A 16,600-nucleotide genomic window follows, 5' to 3' on the forward strand; every position below is an offset into this window, starting at 1 on the left:
CAGATGTGACAGTTACCCATGATGCAAGGGCACGTACACACACCCCCACATCATCGCAGGCACTGGCTTTTGAAGTGCTTCTCATGCTGGTATCAATCTGGACGCTCCTTTTCCTCTTTAACACAGAGGTCACGGCATCCATGATTTTCAAAAAACAATCTGAAAATTGGACTCATCAAACCACGGCACATTTTCCACTTTGCAGCAGTCCATCTAGCACAGCTCGCACTCTTAAGACTAATCCTTCTCTTCTGGGACTTCTGATAATTACTCTGCACCTGCGTTTTAAGCCCAAGACTTTTGTGCACCCAAATGCACATACTCTGTCTTCATACACACAGAAACACGCTGCTGAGCCTCATCTTGGCAGCGCCCCCTCTCTCTGCGGCTTTCCATATGAACTCTCTGCCAGTAAGATTCTATCTCTCCCCCCCATATATCTCCATCCACCCGTGCTGTCGCTCTCTCATCTCCCCCACCGCTGTCTTCCTCGGTCTCCACTCCTCAGTGGTTTGTTTTGGCAGAGCTTGAACAGAATCACACAGGAGACTTAAACTGGCACAATACATAGCTCCCATTCCACCTGATGGTCTGTTGTTACTCCTATACCACTTCTCCACTCCTCTCCTTTCCTCCGTCCTCTTCAATTACTTGTCCTGAAAAACAAGTTATGAGAAGGATCAAACTGGAATTCTTAAGTGACAATAGTCTTGCTGTACTCCTCTCCATCTGCCTAAAAAACTTAGCAGAGTGGAGACTCAAACCAGGTGTGTTATGACACAGCAGGGTTTGTGAGAGGCCAAGCAGAAAGTGAGAGAATGAGACTTCATCAGTCACTCACTGTTGCACACTGCAGATTCTTGTTTGGCTCAGACACGAGACAGGGTGACTGTTGTCTTTTCAATGTGACTTTCATCACTGGATGCACCACGTTTATATGCCCACATCTGAAACTTTATTCTTAGTGCAAGACAGTCCATTACTTATTTATCTATTTTATGAATGTGCCAGCAGACACCGGAGCTTTAAAAGGATAGTTCAGATTTTTTGAAGTGGGGTGAGGTACTTTTCTACAGTCAGTGTAGATGGTGGTCAGCATGGCAGCAGGATTACCATGTAGGAAAGCTAAGCAATTAACTTCTGTGGGCAGGGTTAAATGTAGTCTATAACTATATTTAAGATAAATCATTATCACTAAGATAATCTGATTTCCTCAAAGTTTACTGTAGTCATCACACTGACTGATGTATTTTTATGTTCTTTTTTGTTTTTATGATCTTATAAAGGTAGTTGTTTGCCTACAGCTACGACAAGGACTTTTTAACTGGTTATGAAACAATCTCGAATGAATACTAATGTTTTTTTTCCCCAGGCACGGTTACAGTTACATTAGCCAGTTAAAAAGAAGCAGATTTTTATTTAGATCATTGTATTTTTATTGTTATTACAGTAGAAACACTGCTGTTTTTGTCCACAGGCGCCTTCAATAGCAAAATTCCCTGTAGTAGCTATAATGCAGTTCTTTCACGTTGTTGCATACGTTAAAATGTGCTCGCAAATATGCAATATTTTCACCCCTTTACCCCCTGTCAGACTTTTCCAACAGGAAAACCCCATTATATAAGGATGAACATGAGAGTTGCTGGTCTAACATTGCTGACTACAAATAGGTATCTCTTGCAACCCCACTGTAAAAAGTCCAAACTATTTCTTTAAGCTACTTCTGCTATAGCATCTTGCAACATCTTTGCAACAGAAATATGAGTGACTTTGAAGATGTTTGATATTGGAACCTTTTCATTCATCATTTATTCCTTAGAACTTCTTTTACTGCATTTTTTCATTAGTTATACTAAACCTAGAGGCAACATAACTACACCCACTTATTGCTCACTTAGAAAAGTAGCCACAGATCGGCTTCAAGGACAGTGACACGACATTTACTAATTGGGTTGAGGGGCAAGATGGATGACTTTTCGGGAGGCCGGGGGCTTAGCTTTCTTGGCTGTGGTTGGGGACCTCACTGACCTATCTGTGAAGGTCTTAAATGCAGACTTGGTTCTCACTTGTACAGAAGTGTAACAACACACACACACATGTCCACACAAAGGGAGAGGATTGTGAAGTCTCTCGAGGAGGTACTGTTAATCCTATTGACAATGGCTTGTCTGAACAGTGGCCTGAAGAGAGATGAGTCTAATTCTATTTATGAGGACAATAAACCCGCAGGTCAGCAAGGCCAAACACACACACACGTACACGTACACGTACACACACACACACACACACACACACACACACACACACACACACACACACACAGAATATACAGTTTATAAACACACACAGACACAAACTAAAGCCTTCTACTGAAGTTTAGCCACAAAATCAAAAGTGTAATAATACAGTATATCACACCTCTCAATGCAATTGTGCTCCATCAAGTCTGCTTCAATCCCCTCCTGTAAAAAATATGGCTCAGGAGATTTCATTGCCTCTGATGGAATTTGACAAAGCGATATTGACAATGCAGCTTATTTTCCTGGAATAAAGAGGGAAACTTAATATTGTTTCATTCTCTCTCGCTGTTACTGTGATGTATTTCCGGGCACCAACATATTTATACCTACCTCTCTGCCTAGTTACTGTCTCATCCCAGAATACTTTATCCAAGGCAAAGAAAACAATATTACATTTCTTATTAAAAAGCAGCGATCCTTCACCTTTTATCCACTCATTAAAGCGCACACACAAACACACATGCTTGCAGGCACACATGTGCACACAGTGTTATAGCGCCTCTGTTGTGCACATCTGTTGTGCTCAGAAGTATGTTCACATAAACACTTATATAAACAGTGTTTCACACAATAATCCAGAAGAAAAATGTAAATGCAGCACTGAATATGTGTTTTAATACATCTCTAAATTCACAGGTGTGATCTGTGACTAAGTGTGCCTGCCAGTCTCAAAGGCATTTACCATCCAGCTGTGTAAAACATGTTGAGCAAATGAATTACAATCACCATGCAGCTGCTTGCTGTCAATATAAATCACATTAATGCGACAAAAGCCTCAAACAGTTAATGATTTAACAATTAATCACTGGTAATGGGAAGGAGTTTTGACAGTTTAGTAACACAACTTAATTGCCTTCACAAAAGTTTGTGTCTGTCTTGACTGCACACTCCTAGAAATAAAGGTGCTAACAAGTACCATAAAGGGTTCTTTGGCTTGTTTTTTTGTAAAGGTTCCACTTGGATCCCTTTCAGAAGGTCCTACCTAAAACACAACATGAACGGCTGTACCTAGAACCATCTGTGAAAGTTCACCCTGAACCCCCTATGAGAGGTTCTACAGAGAACCCTTCTACGGTGTAATGGGTTCACCTAGAGCCCTGTCTGGGGGTTCTATCCAGAACCTTTCCACCCCCTGAGGGTATGAACACGAACTCATCCAGGGGGATCTACTAAGGATTTTTTCCCACCCAGGAGGTTCTACCAAGAACCTTTTTATATTCACCTAAAACCCAGCATAAAGGGTTATACCAAGAACCATCTCATTTCACACAGAACCCGGGATTCTACAGAGAACCCTTTGGTGGTTCCACCCAGAATCTCATTTGTGGGTTTTATATTTATTTTTATAAGAGTCTTATTTAGAATCCTTCTACCAAGAACCCCTTTATATTCCAAGGGTTTTATCTAGAACCCACCTAGGGAGGTCTACCAAGAATCCTTTTATATTCCAAGGGTTTTATCTAGAACCCACCCAGGGAGGTCTACCAAGAACCGTTTTATATTATTGAACAAATAACCTTTGACAAAAGAGTTCTTCAAGGATCTCAACAATCCTTGAAGGGCTCCTTGGATGAAAAGAGTTCTTAATGGAGACCTTGGTCTTACAAAGAACCCTTGATGATCCCCTTGTTTAAAAGGGTCTTTACAAGCAAATGGTTCTGAGTAGAACCTCAGCCCTTTCAGGAAGAAGTCTTTGGGAACCCTTATTTCTACGAGTGTATTTCTCTGTGAGATGCACAGTGAATATTGTGGTATTCAGGCAGAAACCAGCAGGGACATGACTGTTCTTTCTCTTTAAAGGAACTTACTCATTGTTTTTTGTTTGTGTCTGTTTTTGCTCCCCAGATGGGACCCCCTACACGTGGTGGGTGGGCCGGGGCAGCGAGAAGCACTTCTACTGGGGTGGCTCGGGGCCCGGCATCCAGAAATGCGCCTGTGGCATTGACAGGAACTGCACTGACCCCAAGTACGACTGCAACTGTGACGCAGACCACAAACAATGGTAAGTCAGACTGTCACACAATGGTTCAGCAGGAGCACAAACAATTTGTATCCGATTGATTAACTTCCCCACAGTTTCAGTTTTGCATTGACTTCAGTTAAAAGTCTACAGCAACAGCTGGCACTGAAAAGTTTTCAGTCACAAGTTCACCCACTGCAGTGGTGAATGGGGTTCATACAGGAACGTTTATACAGCTGAGCCAGCACATCTGTTTATTTACATCATCCTGCTTAATGCTCCTTTGAGTATCCTGCTGTATCCATCCTACTTTAGTTTTACAGGTTTGTCCCATAGCTAATGCAGCAGCACATCTGGGTTATTAGAGTTTCTATGGCACATTATACTGTCTATTTACCTCAGAGTTTTACCTGAAAGTCACAGCTAAAAAAATGTCACTTTTTTCTCAAAACTGTTACTTAGAAAAAAACCTTAAAGGGACAATTCACCGCATAATCAAAAGTCAAAAGATATCAGCCACAGAGATGTCTGTCTAGTCTTGAATATAATGGAACTAGATGTCCATCAGCTTGAAACAACATGAAACCTACATGAAACAGCTCACAGCAAGGTCTGTGGATGATCTTGAGTATCCCGGTCATGAATTTTGGAAAAAGACATTGGTCTTTGAGTTTTTCTTTTTTCATTTCTTTCTTTCTTTTTTTGCCTTGAGCACCACAAGCTCAGTGCCAACAAGTTCTATTATTGTCAAGAAAAGGCAGACATCTCTATGACTGTTATCTCCAATACTTGTCAGCTCACACCAAAACAATCTCATTTGATAAATAGCACTACAGGCCAGATAAAAAGTCTGTATTTTGGAGTGTGAATTGTCCCTTTCACATTAAATAGCAATTTACTGCAATTCCAGAACAGTCCTCCATCTTTACTTCTGTGTCCTCTACATGGATCATAGACTGATGGGATAGTAGACTCTTTGCCTGGTAGCCTCACCCTTCCTCTGCCTTTTAGCATAATGTCATGTATGTAGTCACTGAGTGCACATTTAAGGAGTTTTCAACCAGCTCAGGGAGTTTAAAGTCCAGTATGTGAGATTTACAGGGATTTATTGGCAGAATCATACTTGCTAACCTTGAGATGTCAAAAATGGGAAGATTTCAATACCAAAAAACTGAGTTTCAGATAGTTTGTTTCCTGCATTGTGGTGAATATTTCCATTCATCCATCATCCGTCAGATTTTTTTCCCCTGCCTCGAAAAGAAAATTGGCATGGCAGATTTTACAGAATGCATGCCCCTTTCCCATAAAACAGCAGTTCTTCTTCTTCAGTGGACTTCGTGCTTATATTCACTGTACAGTGTCAGAAATGTATTGTGATAATGACAAGGAAACAAAATGTGAAAATTTGTCAGAAATACAGGAGAATTGCATTGTGTTGTGTTTTCCTGTTGGAAAATCCAGAGGGTTGGCAAGTATGGGCAGAATCAACTGAAAATAGGTTTAGTTGTGTTTTGTGGCTCCTTAGAATGAGCCATTTATATCTACAGAGGGAGCATGTCCTCTTCCATGGACACCGCCAGTTTGCATCAGCGTGTTTCTACAGTATCCCATAACAGACAAACCTAACACTGGCTGTAGTTATGGCCTGCCACTGTAGTTTCCCCACACCCTTGGCAGAGGAGGGCTAGGCGAGGTACCACTAGATGCCAGTAATCCTCCACACCGGACCTTCAAAGTTGATTAGATAGAGCTGATTATATCTGATTAAGAAAGCTGTTCTTTTGGTGGCAAGTTCTACCGTCTTCAACTAGAAACAAGAAGCTGTTTTCATCTACTTCAGTCAATCAAGCACCAAAAAGGTACTAATTTGCCACCATTTTTGTAAACTGCACACAGCAAGTAGTTAAATTAAATTCATGTTGTTTTCTTACTAAGCCACAAAGCAGCTTCACTGGAACAGCTGGGTCTAAATTGTTCAAAGTTTATCAGGGACAGAGGAGTGTTTGGCATTCATTTAACCCGCCCACAGACTTTCTCAGCTGGTCAGATGAACTGGTTAAACTTCTGTTTTACTTTAATAATACTGAATACTTTTCAAAGTGCTATACGTCATATATGCAACAGTTTCTGAATTAATATCAGTTAAAAATATATTTTAAAGGTCAATATACTTGCGCTCGAATGTACTTTTATTTCATAAGTACATATTCTGTTGCTGAGATTTTCATTCTGGTGACATTCACATATAAAAAAAAAAAAACCATATCTAATCTCTACAAAAGCCCAACAAAGAACAGAACCTCTTGCTTGAAAGACGGCAGAAATGATTGTATTGCTGTATCAACTCATTCATTTAAAAGTGAAATATTTCATAGCCGTGATGGGACAGTTTGACTGTGAAACTAAAATGATCACTACTGTAATTCTAATATGTGCAGTAATCTGTCAGTTCAGACGCTGCTGCCTTAGCTGGACAGTCTGATGAGGTGTCTAACTTCAAAGGCTGAAGTGACTGAATGATGAATGCCACCATCAATGATGTGTTTATCTAAGGGGGATGTTTGCCTCCAGAAGCAACAGTTTGTGTTTCAAAGCTCTTTTAGCTGGCTGATGGATCTTCTCATTAAACCAGTGGCATCATCGTCTGTGGGCGTGCGCATGTTTGTGCGTGTTGCGTGTTAGCAAGAAGAAGAGATTTCATTTTCTTACATGTCTCCCTCCTCACCTCTAAAACTGATGAGATTACAAATAAGTCATTCTCCGTCTCGCTCTCTCCATTAATATTGTATGCATTAATATCTCATTGTTTGGCTGAGTGAGTTTTTGAAATATTACAGATATAACTCTGTTTCCACTCATTACCCATATTTTAGCCGCACATAGAAACACACATGCGTACACAAAGCCATAAATTAGATCTCACTGTTTAATTTCCAAACTGCAGTGAACAGCAAACAATTATAATCAAATTGTTCTGTGAGGAATGTAGAAAATGTTGTATTCATATGCCTACTTTAAATGATGTGATTTCAATATTTAATGTTTGCATATTGTATATTTGTATATTGTTGTGGTATTCTTAGTTAGTGTTAGTATTATATTCTGTTGATTGATTTCATTATTTTTGACTGATTAAATTTGTTGATTCACTCTCCTTCTCATCCATAGATTGTTTAAAACACCACCTCATCCATCCACATATCCATGCCTGCATCCATCTACTGTAACAATTTATTCATGTATGTGTTACTATTGAATTTAGCATACACTCTATCCATAACAATCATGTTATGTTAAGTTTTTGCATTCATTCTGACCTGTGTTTATTCCTCTGATTTTTATTATTATTATTTTTTTATTAGTATGTTTTATTGTAAAATCAATTATATCTTTACATGTTGTTTTCCTCAATTAAACAGAAGTTGCAGTAACTTAAAAAGAATTACAACTAAAAAACTTAAACCTAAAAAAAGGATTATTATTAAGAGAAAAATGGTGCAAGAAAAGAGAAATATACACTGTATATACATATACTGTATGCACATATATACAGCGCTGTATATACATAAATATATACATATTTAAAGTAAGTAGAGATATTTTTTTGAAAAGGAAAAAAGTTAGTTGCAATGTACATTTTATGCACATGTCAACACCGATTGTGTATTATATTGCAGCCATGTAGATAACCACCTTCTTGTGCCCAAAAATGTTCTACAGGGGCACATAATTCATGTACACACATATACTACTATTTATTTCTACCTATACTCACATAGAGCCATATACATGTACACACACAACCAGTCGAAAACTGACACGTGAGTTATATATTTAGTTTTACTGCATCTGTCATGACCAGAGGTCGTAGTAACGCTTTTTGTTATGAGCATCAGTAACTCAGTGGTGGTTTGTGCTACATCTCTCAAAATTTGATACACCCATATCTCTCTATTACAAATAAAACTCAAATTCAAAGAGTTCTGATGTTACAACCTTGAGTTGTAACACTAGCTGGGGATAGAGGTCACATTGAGAGGTAATTTGCTTATTTAAACTCTACACTAGACAATTTATGAAACAATTTTTTGAAGAATAAAGAATAAACAGTTTAAAGTGATGCTTTATCGCCGTGTGTGGACAATTTCCTTGAATCTGCATGTGTCACATGGTTCAGTCATTGTCACAGTTGAGTGAAATGTAGATGGATGCTCCTGAGGTGCAGGCTCTGTGGGCCCATGACTGACAATCTACACACTGAACCCAAACTTCTTTGTGCCTTGAGTTTGCAAAGTCTTCAGTGCACAAATTATATGGAGCATGAAAGCATCAAATTAACACGAGGTTAAATATAATCTTGATAATTAAAAAAGTACTTTCGCACCAAAATATCAGTTTCTTGGTTGTAAATTACCCAGTCTCGAGACATGCTACTTCTTGTGTGAGCTCAAAAAGGAAATTTGAGTGTATGATATTGATGATATCACCGCTGCACTTCTCTAAATGATAAAACTGAGAGTGTTACAATGAACCTGGTCTTACAGCACTCCCTGATCTCCTGAAACAGGTATACATGCCTGTGCACAATGCCTCTGCTACAGGTATCAAAGTGTGCTAACAATTCCATGCAAACAAGGCATGTTTTCCCATATACATATGTATAGGGTGTATTACATAGCATGAACAATTCCCATCCTCTATGTAAGATGATTATGTACACATAGCTGTCATGCTATACACATTTATCCCATCATAACACTATTTTTCTGCCTTCCGTATAAGGGGATACTTTCCATCTTCAACTCTTATGTCTGACAGCTTAAAAAAAAAAAAAACTAATATTCCCTCAAAGCCAATGAATTACTCTAGGAGAGCATTCTTGGCATAGTTATGAAAGGCACCACATTATTACAAATGTGCAAAATAGAGGCTGGTTTCTTTTTTCCCAGATTGAAAAAGACAAGGTGAAGAGACTAAACAGCGTTTGACCTCTGTCTGCATGTTTCTTTCATCTCACACAGGAGAGAAGATTCTGGTCTCTTGATTTATAAAGAGCACCTGCCAGTAAGCCAGGTCGCTGTAGGGGACACCAACAGACAAGGCTCTGAGGCCAAGCTAACTGTTGGACCGCTCCGTTGCCAAGGAGATAGTAAGTACTGTGTCATGCATACATAAATATCGTGGTGTTGTAATTGATGATGCAACATTCCCCAGCAATCTTTATTTATTAGTATTTTGAGCGCAGCTTACCCAAAATGTAACAAGAATGATGATTAGCTTGATGTAACTTAATGAATGATTGAATTAGAGACATACAAGAAGTGAATTTAGCTGAGAATTCAGTGTGGTTGGAAACATGCTGATAATAGTGGAGGTTTCTGATTTATAATGATGATTTATTACAAATCAGTAATGCATACCCAACAAATAAATCAAAATGGAACCTCAGCTTTGGCACTGAAACCAAAATTGTAGCTGGTTTTGATCTGATTTAGTGTAATAGTTTAATAATGCACCATATCTGAGCCCATATGGAGACATTGTCTCCATGAGTCAGTACTGTGGGACACACAGAAGGTTCTGCAAAGAGAGCGAAAAGGTCAGTAATGGAGCCAGGAGCCAAATCACACTGTGCTTTAGAACTATCAGTAAGATCTTAAAAAGAAATTCAAACCTTACAGGGAGCCTGAGCCCAAAAATGAAAAGTGGCTCGGCATTCTGGATTAGCTGCAGGTGCAACAGGGACCTTTGAGTGAAGCAAGAGGACTGCAGTCACAATGGCCTAATTGAGAGGAAATGTGCGCGTTAATGACTTTCTCCAAGTCAGCTGCTCGGAGGAGTGGTTTCATTTTTTAAAATACTTCTCAGCGGGATGTTGAGGCATGACTGCCTAACCTTTGCAAATAGCTCATCAAAGTTTGAATCAAGAGATCAACTTCAGTCTCTTTAATACATCTTGTTTTTAAATTCCCCTGTTGACACTGTGTGTAGCTTTTGAACAGTGGGGAGAGCAGAAAGTCTTTTTTTTTTGTTTGACATTAAGCTATAGAAAAGCAGTTAAAGGCACTTGAACACACTATTAAAATAGCTTAGATCATGTGATCATTTTATACTGTGGAAGAATTTATAGAGAAAACCAAAGGTCTCAAAGCTGAATATTATAGCAGTAGATAAAGGCTGTCTTACCTATTAAGATTGCTATATGATGTCTGATGAACCATGACAGTTTTGTGTCTGAAATGTCAGCACATTACTAAAGCAGGTCAAATGGTAAATGGACTGCATTTATAGTGCTTTTCTAGTCTATCAACCACTCAGAGCTCTTTGCAGCACATGTCAACAGTCATCCATTCACACACACACTCATACACTGAGGGCAAGTGCCAACCACAGACTGCATATCAGTCAGTGGACAGAGGCTCTGAGTCTTAAAAGTGAAGGCAATGGCCAGCGGGGGGTGACCTCAGTGGTTGCAAAAAAAAAGTTAGCTTGTGTGGAGTCTTATGAATAAAATGGCCGTACTTCTCACTTGATTTGTGACCTCAGTAAACAGTTTTCTAATGAGTTTATGATCTCAATCACTAGTTTCAAGTCTTTTGTAAATTATGAGAGAGAATTAGAGTAAAATATACAATAAAGCAGGGTATGCTTTAGGGGGGCTACCATGTGATTGACAAGTCATTCACACTGAGTCAAGTCCAACACACACGGCTCACAAAACTCAGATCAAACCATGAAACTAGACAGTGCTGATCAAATATGGATCAACAATCTGTTACTACATTGCCTGTTTCTCCAATTAAATGTTTTCAGAGGCATATTTGAGTGTACTTTTTAGCTGTAATACGAGGCAACCTGATCGCAGGCCACCCTTGCCTGTCTAGTGTCTAATGAAGCTTCTTGAAATTCAGATCAAGCTGTCAAACTAGGCAGTGTTGATCAAGGATGGGTTAATATACTTTTATTACATTGTCTTTTTCTTGCAGAAAATGTTTTCAGAAACATATTTGAGTGTAAGGTTTGGTGGTAATATGAGCCACTTTATAGTGAAGCAGGCCGCCTGTTGAACAGATGAGGTAAAACCAAGGTGCAGTGCGTCACCCACCAGCTCCTCGCTCTCATCAGTACTGCACATGCTCTGGTTGCAAAAGACCAAGATGACGACCCACACGATGCCAGACTCAAGGCTTCAAAATGGTAGTCCTCAAGCCAATGTGTGGCATCACGGTTGAGTCACACTTGGTGCCAGCCTTCTCATCAGAGCCAATACAGTGTTTTCCGATCATTCTGTCTTGCCCAAGGACACTTCGACAGACTGGAGGAACAGGAGTATTAGACAACCCGTTGTACCTCCTGAGTCGCAGCCGTCAGTCAAGTAGACAACGAAACATAAAATCTAAAACAACTAAGATCACATTGTCATATATCTTTTGTCCAAACTATGATCATTTGTGACCCTGAGGAGAGCTCTCTCACATGCAGGGAAGCAGCCCAAAACCGGAAAAATTTTTTATTAAGGCTAATTAAATTAGTTATGAGAATCTTACATTCTCAAAAAACTATGATAAGTGTAGGCACACCAGTCAGGAACTTTATTGGAAACTGAAACATTTGACCTCTCTGTAAGTTCTATAGATACATGTTCAGGGTGTTTGCCAATGCCCTGGGCCCCCTGCCTCTCTTTACTCCTCCTTCACTCTGTTTGACTCAACTTTTTGCAAAGCTTTTTTTGTACTGAGTGAAAATTACTCATAGAGGCCAAGTCGATGCCAGCTGCTTCCATCACTATTGACGTATGTAATATGGGGGAAAGGATTGTGTAATACTCAAGAGCAAAGTGCTCGGAATCCGAGAATGATAGCTACCAACGTTCACACACTTACACTGGCATTACTACTTGAATTGATTATTTTAAGTGGCAGGTGTGCTGTTCGCTGCAGCTGCTAAAGGGAGCTCAGCATAGACAACTTTAATATTATCTACACATTAAAGAAATCTCATTTTAAGTGAGCACATACAGAGAATGGTTAATGAAATGGGGATAATCTCTCTGTTTCTAAACATCATTGTACTGTCTGACTCCAGTCATGGGTATGTGGTCTACTGGCTCAGGCCACAAAAATTGTAGCATGTATATAAAATGGCTTTTACTGTCTGTAAAAACAGCACAAATGGTGTAGTTCATCAGTTTAACAGGCCTGTGACGGTGAAAGGACATTGATTTTGCCTACAGGGCAACAAATGCCACACATATTGTATTTTTTACCCATTTCGTAAATTGCAGGGACTTAATGCATCTTGTTATAGAAATCGTCCATATATTATGCTTCTAATGAGCAGTATAAAAAAATCTAAGCAAATTTTTATCATCAGGCATACATATTGTTTATATTATATTAATAATAATAATAATAATAATAATAATAATAATAATAATAATAATAATAATGCATTTTATTTATAGGCACCTTTCTTGACACTCAAGGTCACCTTACATCATCAACATAAAAGCAGACACAATATTAAAAAGACAATAAAAATAAAACACAAAAATACAGTTTAAAATTAGACAATGCAATTCACATTAATTGTACAGTCTACATCTGTAAAGCATTTCTGATGAAAAAATGTTGAGATTCCTGATAAGTGATCTACACAAACAAACATGGGAAGTGGTGCAACAGCTAAAAACTAGAATCCAAAAGATTTTTGTTGTTTGATGCAACAGGTTTATACAGTATTTGAGAGAATACATCCTATTTCTAGGTCATTTCTTATTATTTTTAAATTATTTACATTATTTTAGTGTTTACTCACAAACTACTTGAATCTGCTCACCTTGCTTTTACCTTCAGTGCACACACACACCTATAGTCTCTCAGTACACACACACTGGAGCTCACCTCGCCAGTCTGTTCCTTTCTCTCGGTGCAGTATGTCTGAACTGTTCACTTTCTTCATCAGCAGTGTGTTTTATAAAGCTGCCCAAAAGACACAACTTGGGTTTTGGATTTTTTTTTTTCACTGGCAATTCTGTTTTTGTAACAGTAGTTGGGCCCCATGTGGAGAGGACTGGTTGTAACTGACAGCTCTCACTATAGCAGAGTGAATATAGAAAATAATATATTTGAGAGAAGCTAAATATCCTCCAAAACAATTTAGTTGAATAAATAGCACTGCAGTTAAGAGGAAAAATACGTATTTTTAATTTTAAGGTGAAGTGTCCCTTTAATATCTGGCAGAATGAAAGAGGGAAAGACTCCTTTGGTCTTAATTATGTTCACTCTCCTCATGTAGAAGAACATTTTGCCTCTTTCTTCATCCCCAATCCCAGTGGAAATTAAACATTATTAGCGTGTCCTAGACTGTACAATACATTCAGACATTGTTAGCCAAACTTTTGGAAAGTAACAAACCTCTTTTGACAATTAGAATTTGCTGCTGACGTTTTGAATGGGGTCTTAATTAAAACTATCGTGAGAGAGAACAAGAGAAAACACTTCATGCATAGCGGAGTACAATTGAGCACATTGTTATTCTGAGGTTGCACTTGAGTGTGAAAATAACACATTGCTCATACTCACATTGTTCGATCAATCAGAGAAACAGTTTTTTCTTGACTGTCTTTCTCCTCTGGAAAATTACTATATGTCCGTGTGTGGGTGTTTGCGCATCGCTGCGTACGTGTGTTTTTTGCATCTGTGGGCTCATGCATGTTTATTTGTGCGGAGCCAGATATCTGAACTCTGTTCAGAGAATTTCCAACTAAACACTCATCCTCTCACCCTTTTATTCTCATCTATCTTGTCCTTGTAGTTTTGGCTGTTTCTCAGGTAAACATCAGATATCAGATACTGCAGGAACACACACACATCCACACACTGGGAGGCAGTTTAATCCTTGCTGTTTCTCTTCCTGTCTATTCTTCTAATCAGTGTTGGCACACTGCTCTCTGTGGGACTCTGGGTCAACTGGAAGACACACACACAGATTCTGCTGCTCTATCATATTGACCAGCTTTCTTCTTTCCTCCTAACTCATGAACCTGTGCTGTTTCGTTTTGCTTCACTTTGTCCTGAACCCACCTGCTGCATGTCAGTCCCGCAGTGTGTGTGTGTGTACTGTCAGCTCGGCGTGGATTAATAGCATCACATTCCTGATGCATCTGTTATACTTGGCTAAATGAAACATTTCTCATTCTGAATCTGAGTGGGCTTTCACACAAACTCATAAAAGTCAAATGGATGATGGAGGCCTTATCCTAATGATGTGAAGCCACACAACCATAAAGAATAGCTCCCATTATTAGGGGATATTCAGTGGCTGTAGGGCTGGAAAAACTCACACCAGCATGTGACAAACACCAAAACACCCACAACCACTGTTTTCTATGTGAGCCTCATCAAGGCAGCTTAAGGCTGGTGTGGATTATGCTTGTTGACATGACAGTCACTGTCCTGCTGTTCAATGCACACCAATTCTTTAGAAAAGAAAGGATTTTATAACATTTGCTCCCCCAGATCCACTTTAGTATCACAGCAGTATTGCAGCAAATGTAAGTTTTTTTGTGACAGTCCGTTTCAAAGCAATAAGGTGAAGGTCAACTTTATGGTCACATGTACAAACATGCACAGTACAGCGTTTAGTGAGATTTAGCCTCTGCATTTAACCCGTCTGTACTTGGAGCAGTAGGCAGCTGCTGTGCAGCGCCCAGGGACCAACTCCAGATCTGTGCCAGCACCTTGGTCAGCGGTACTGACTGGTAAATTGACCTTCGATAGTTGGGGGAACCAGAGCACCCAGAGGAAACCCATGCCAGGACGGGGAGAACATAAATAATAAAGGCACCGCCTGAATCAGGATTCAATCCCCTCTTGTCAGCAGTGCTAACCACTGCACCACTGTGATGCCTCATATAAGAACAAAAGAACAAATGTAGTATGAAAAGCAAGAAAGTCTGCATTTGGAGGAGGTGGGGTGGATGGATCAGTCAAAACAAACACAGGACCCAGGAGACCAGAAGGCAGTTCCAGTGTGAGACCAATGTGTCAGTGTTGATTGTTTTAGGGAAGAAGCTATTTTAACCCAAACATCTATATTTTTCTCAATCTAACCAAGCCAGACCATCCCCTGCTATTGTTTTTTTTTAAATATTTTATTTTATATTGTAAATATAAAATTTTCAGCAGAGGCAAAACAGGCTTGTGGCCTCTTTTGCTCCTTTCTCTTTCATTGTTTAGTTTGACTCAGTGCTGCAGCCCAGTGGAATTTGCACAGTGGAATTTGCAGCTGCTTGAAGACATGATGATGAAGCATTCATCTTTACTCAAGCAGCTAAATGATGTATAAACATTTTACTTCCTATAAATTCTTCATAATAAAAGTCCCCCTTAATTTTGTTAAGTAAAAGCTTTTCTTATGAAGCAGCAAAATCACAAAATAAAGTAAAATAAAGCAGATACCTGATGGTACAAACACCAACACAGAGGAGAAACTAAATTTAAAACCACAGAGATTTATTTGGAAGCTACAAAAGTACTGAGAGCTGAACAGTGAGACTTTCTCTCTGCTCTCCTGCACAGTAATGAGTTCCATCTCAGCTTTCCAGCGCGCCCCAGAAAAAACAGAAAAGCAAACGGATCTTCTGGCAATGGGAAAAGGGTCAATTGCCTGTTTTTAGTGGGTTTACTCGGGTTTAAAAATCTGCATTTGTGCTCTAATTTTGTTGTTAAAACGGTATTGATTACAGACATGTGTTACAGAAATGAAGACCCTTTTAAAGCCGGCACAGGGATATACCTCAGAAGCGGGCCTGGCAGGGATGTGACAGTTAATCTGCCTGCTGGTGCTGAGAGTCAGAATTTTCTCGGCTGAGTGAGAAAGTTAGAGGTTGCTATCAGAGTGACAGTGGGAAGCGGTGGGCAGCAGGTAACAGTGGTGAGTTGGTGAGGACAGCATCATATGCCAGTTTGGATGCTTCCCACCACAATACATCACCTCAGCACCACAGCCTGATATACCATTATACCTTATATCACCCAAGCCTAGTCTATATGGTGTTTCTGGTGTATGCTATTGGCATCAATTGGCCAGGAACTGGGAAACTTCTTTAATATGCCTTTTTTTCTGATTCGCACTGATTTTAACACGAACACAAAACAGGCTACAACTACAGTAAAAGGTCTTTCCAAGTATCATGTTTTCTTTCATGTGGGACGAGTGAACTAAATTACAGGTACGAAAGCAACCTTAATGATTCTCACTTCCCACATGTATTACCCGTTGAGAGGATTCTGAACAGAAATGTGCAAATTCCTCAATCAAGTGGTTTTGTCTTTTG

At 39.3% G+C, this 16,600-nt stretch overlaps 1 protein-coding gene across 2 annotated transcripts in view; it reads left to right on the forward strand.

Annotated features, from left to right (window-relative positions):
- Positions 1 to 16,600, forward strand: part of cntnap2a (contactin associated protein 2a) — a 421,874-nt gene that overhangs the window by 339,823 nt on the left and 65,451 nt on the right. For both annotated transcript variants that reach the window (XM_084710438.1, XM_084710437.1), the window contains exons 16-17: positions 4,146 to 4,302; positions 9,282 to 9,409. In XM_084710438.1, coding sequence (XP_084566564.1) covers positions 4,146 to 4,302; positions 9,282 to 9,409 — 285 coding nt within the window. The remainder of the gene's footprint in view (positions 1 to 4,145; positions 4,303 to 9,281; positions 9,410 to 16,600) is intronic.

The sequence above is a fragment of the Lutjanus erythropterus genome, chromosome 21 (assembly GCF_056507025.1).
Source record: "Lutjanus erythropterus isolate fLutEry1 chromosome 21, fLutEry1.hap2, whole genome shotgun sequence".
NCBI classification, from domain to species: Eukaryota; Metazoa; Chordata; class Actinopteri; order Lutjaniformes; family Lutjanidae; genus Lutjanus; species Lutjanus erythropterus.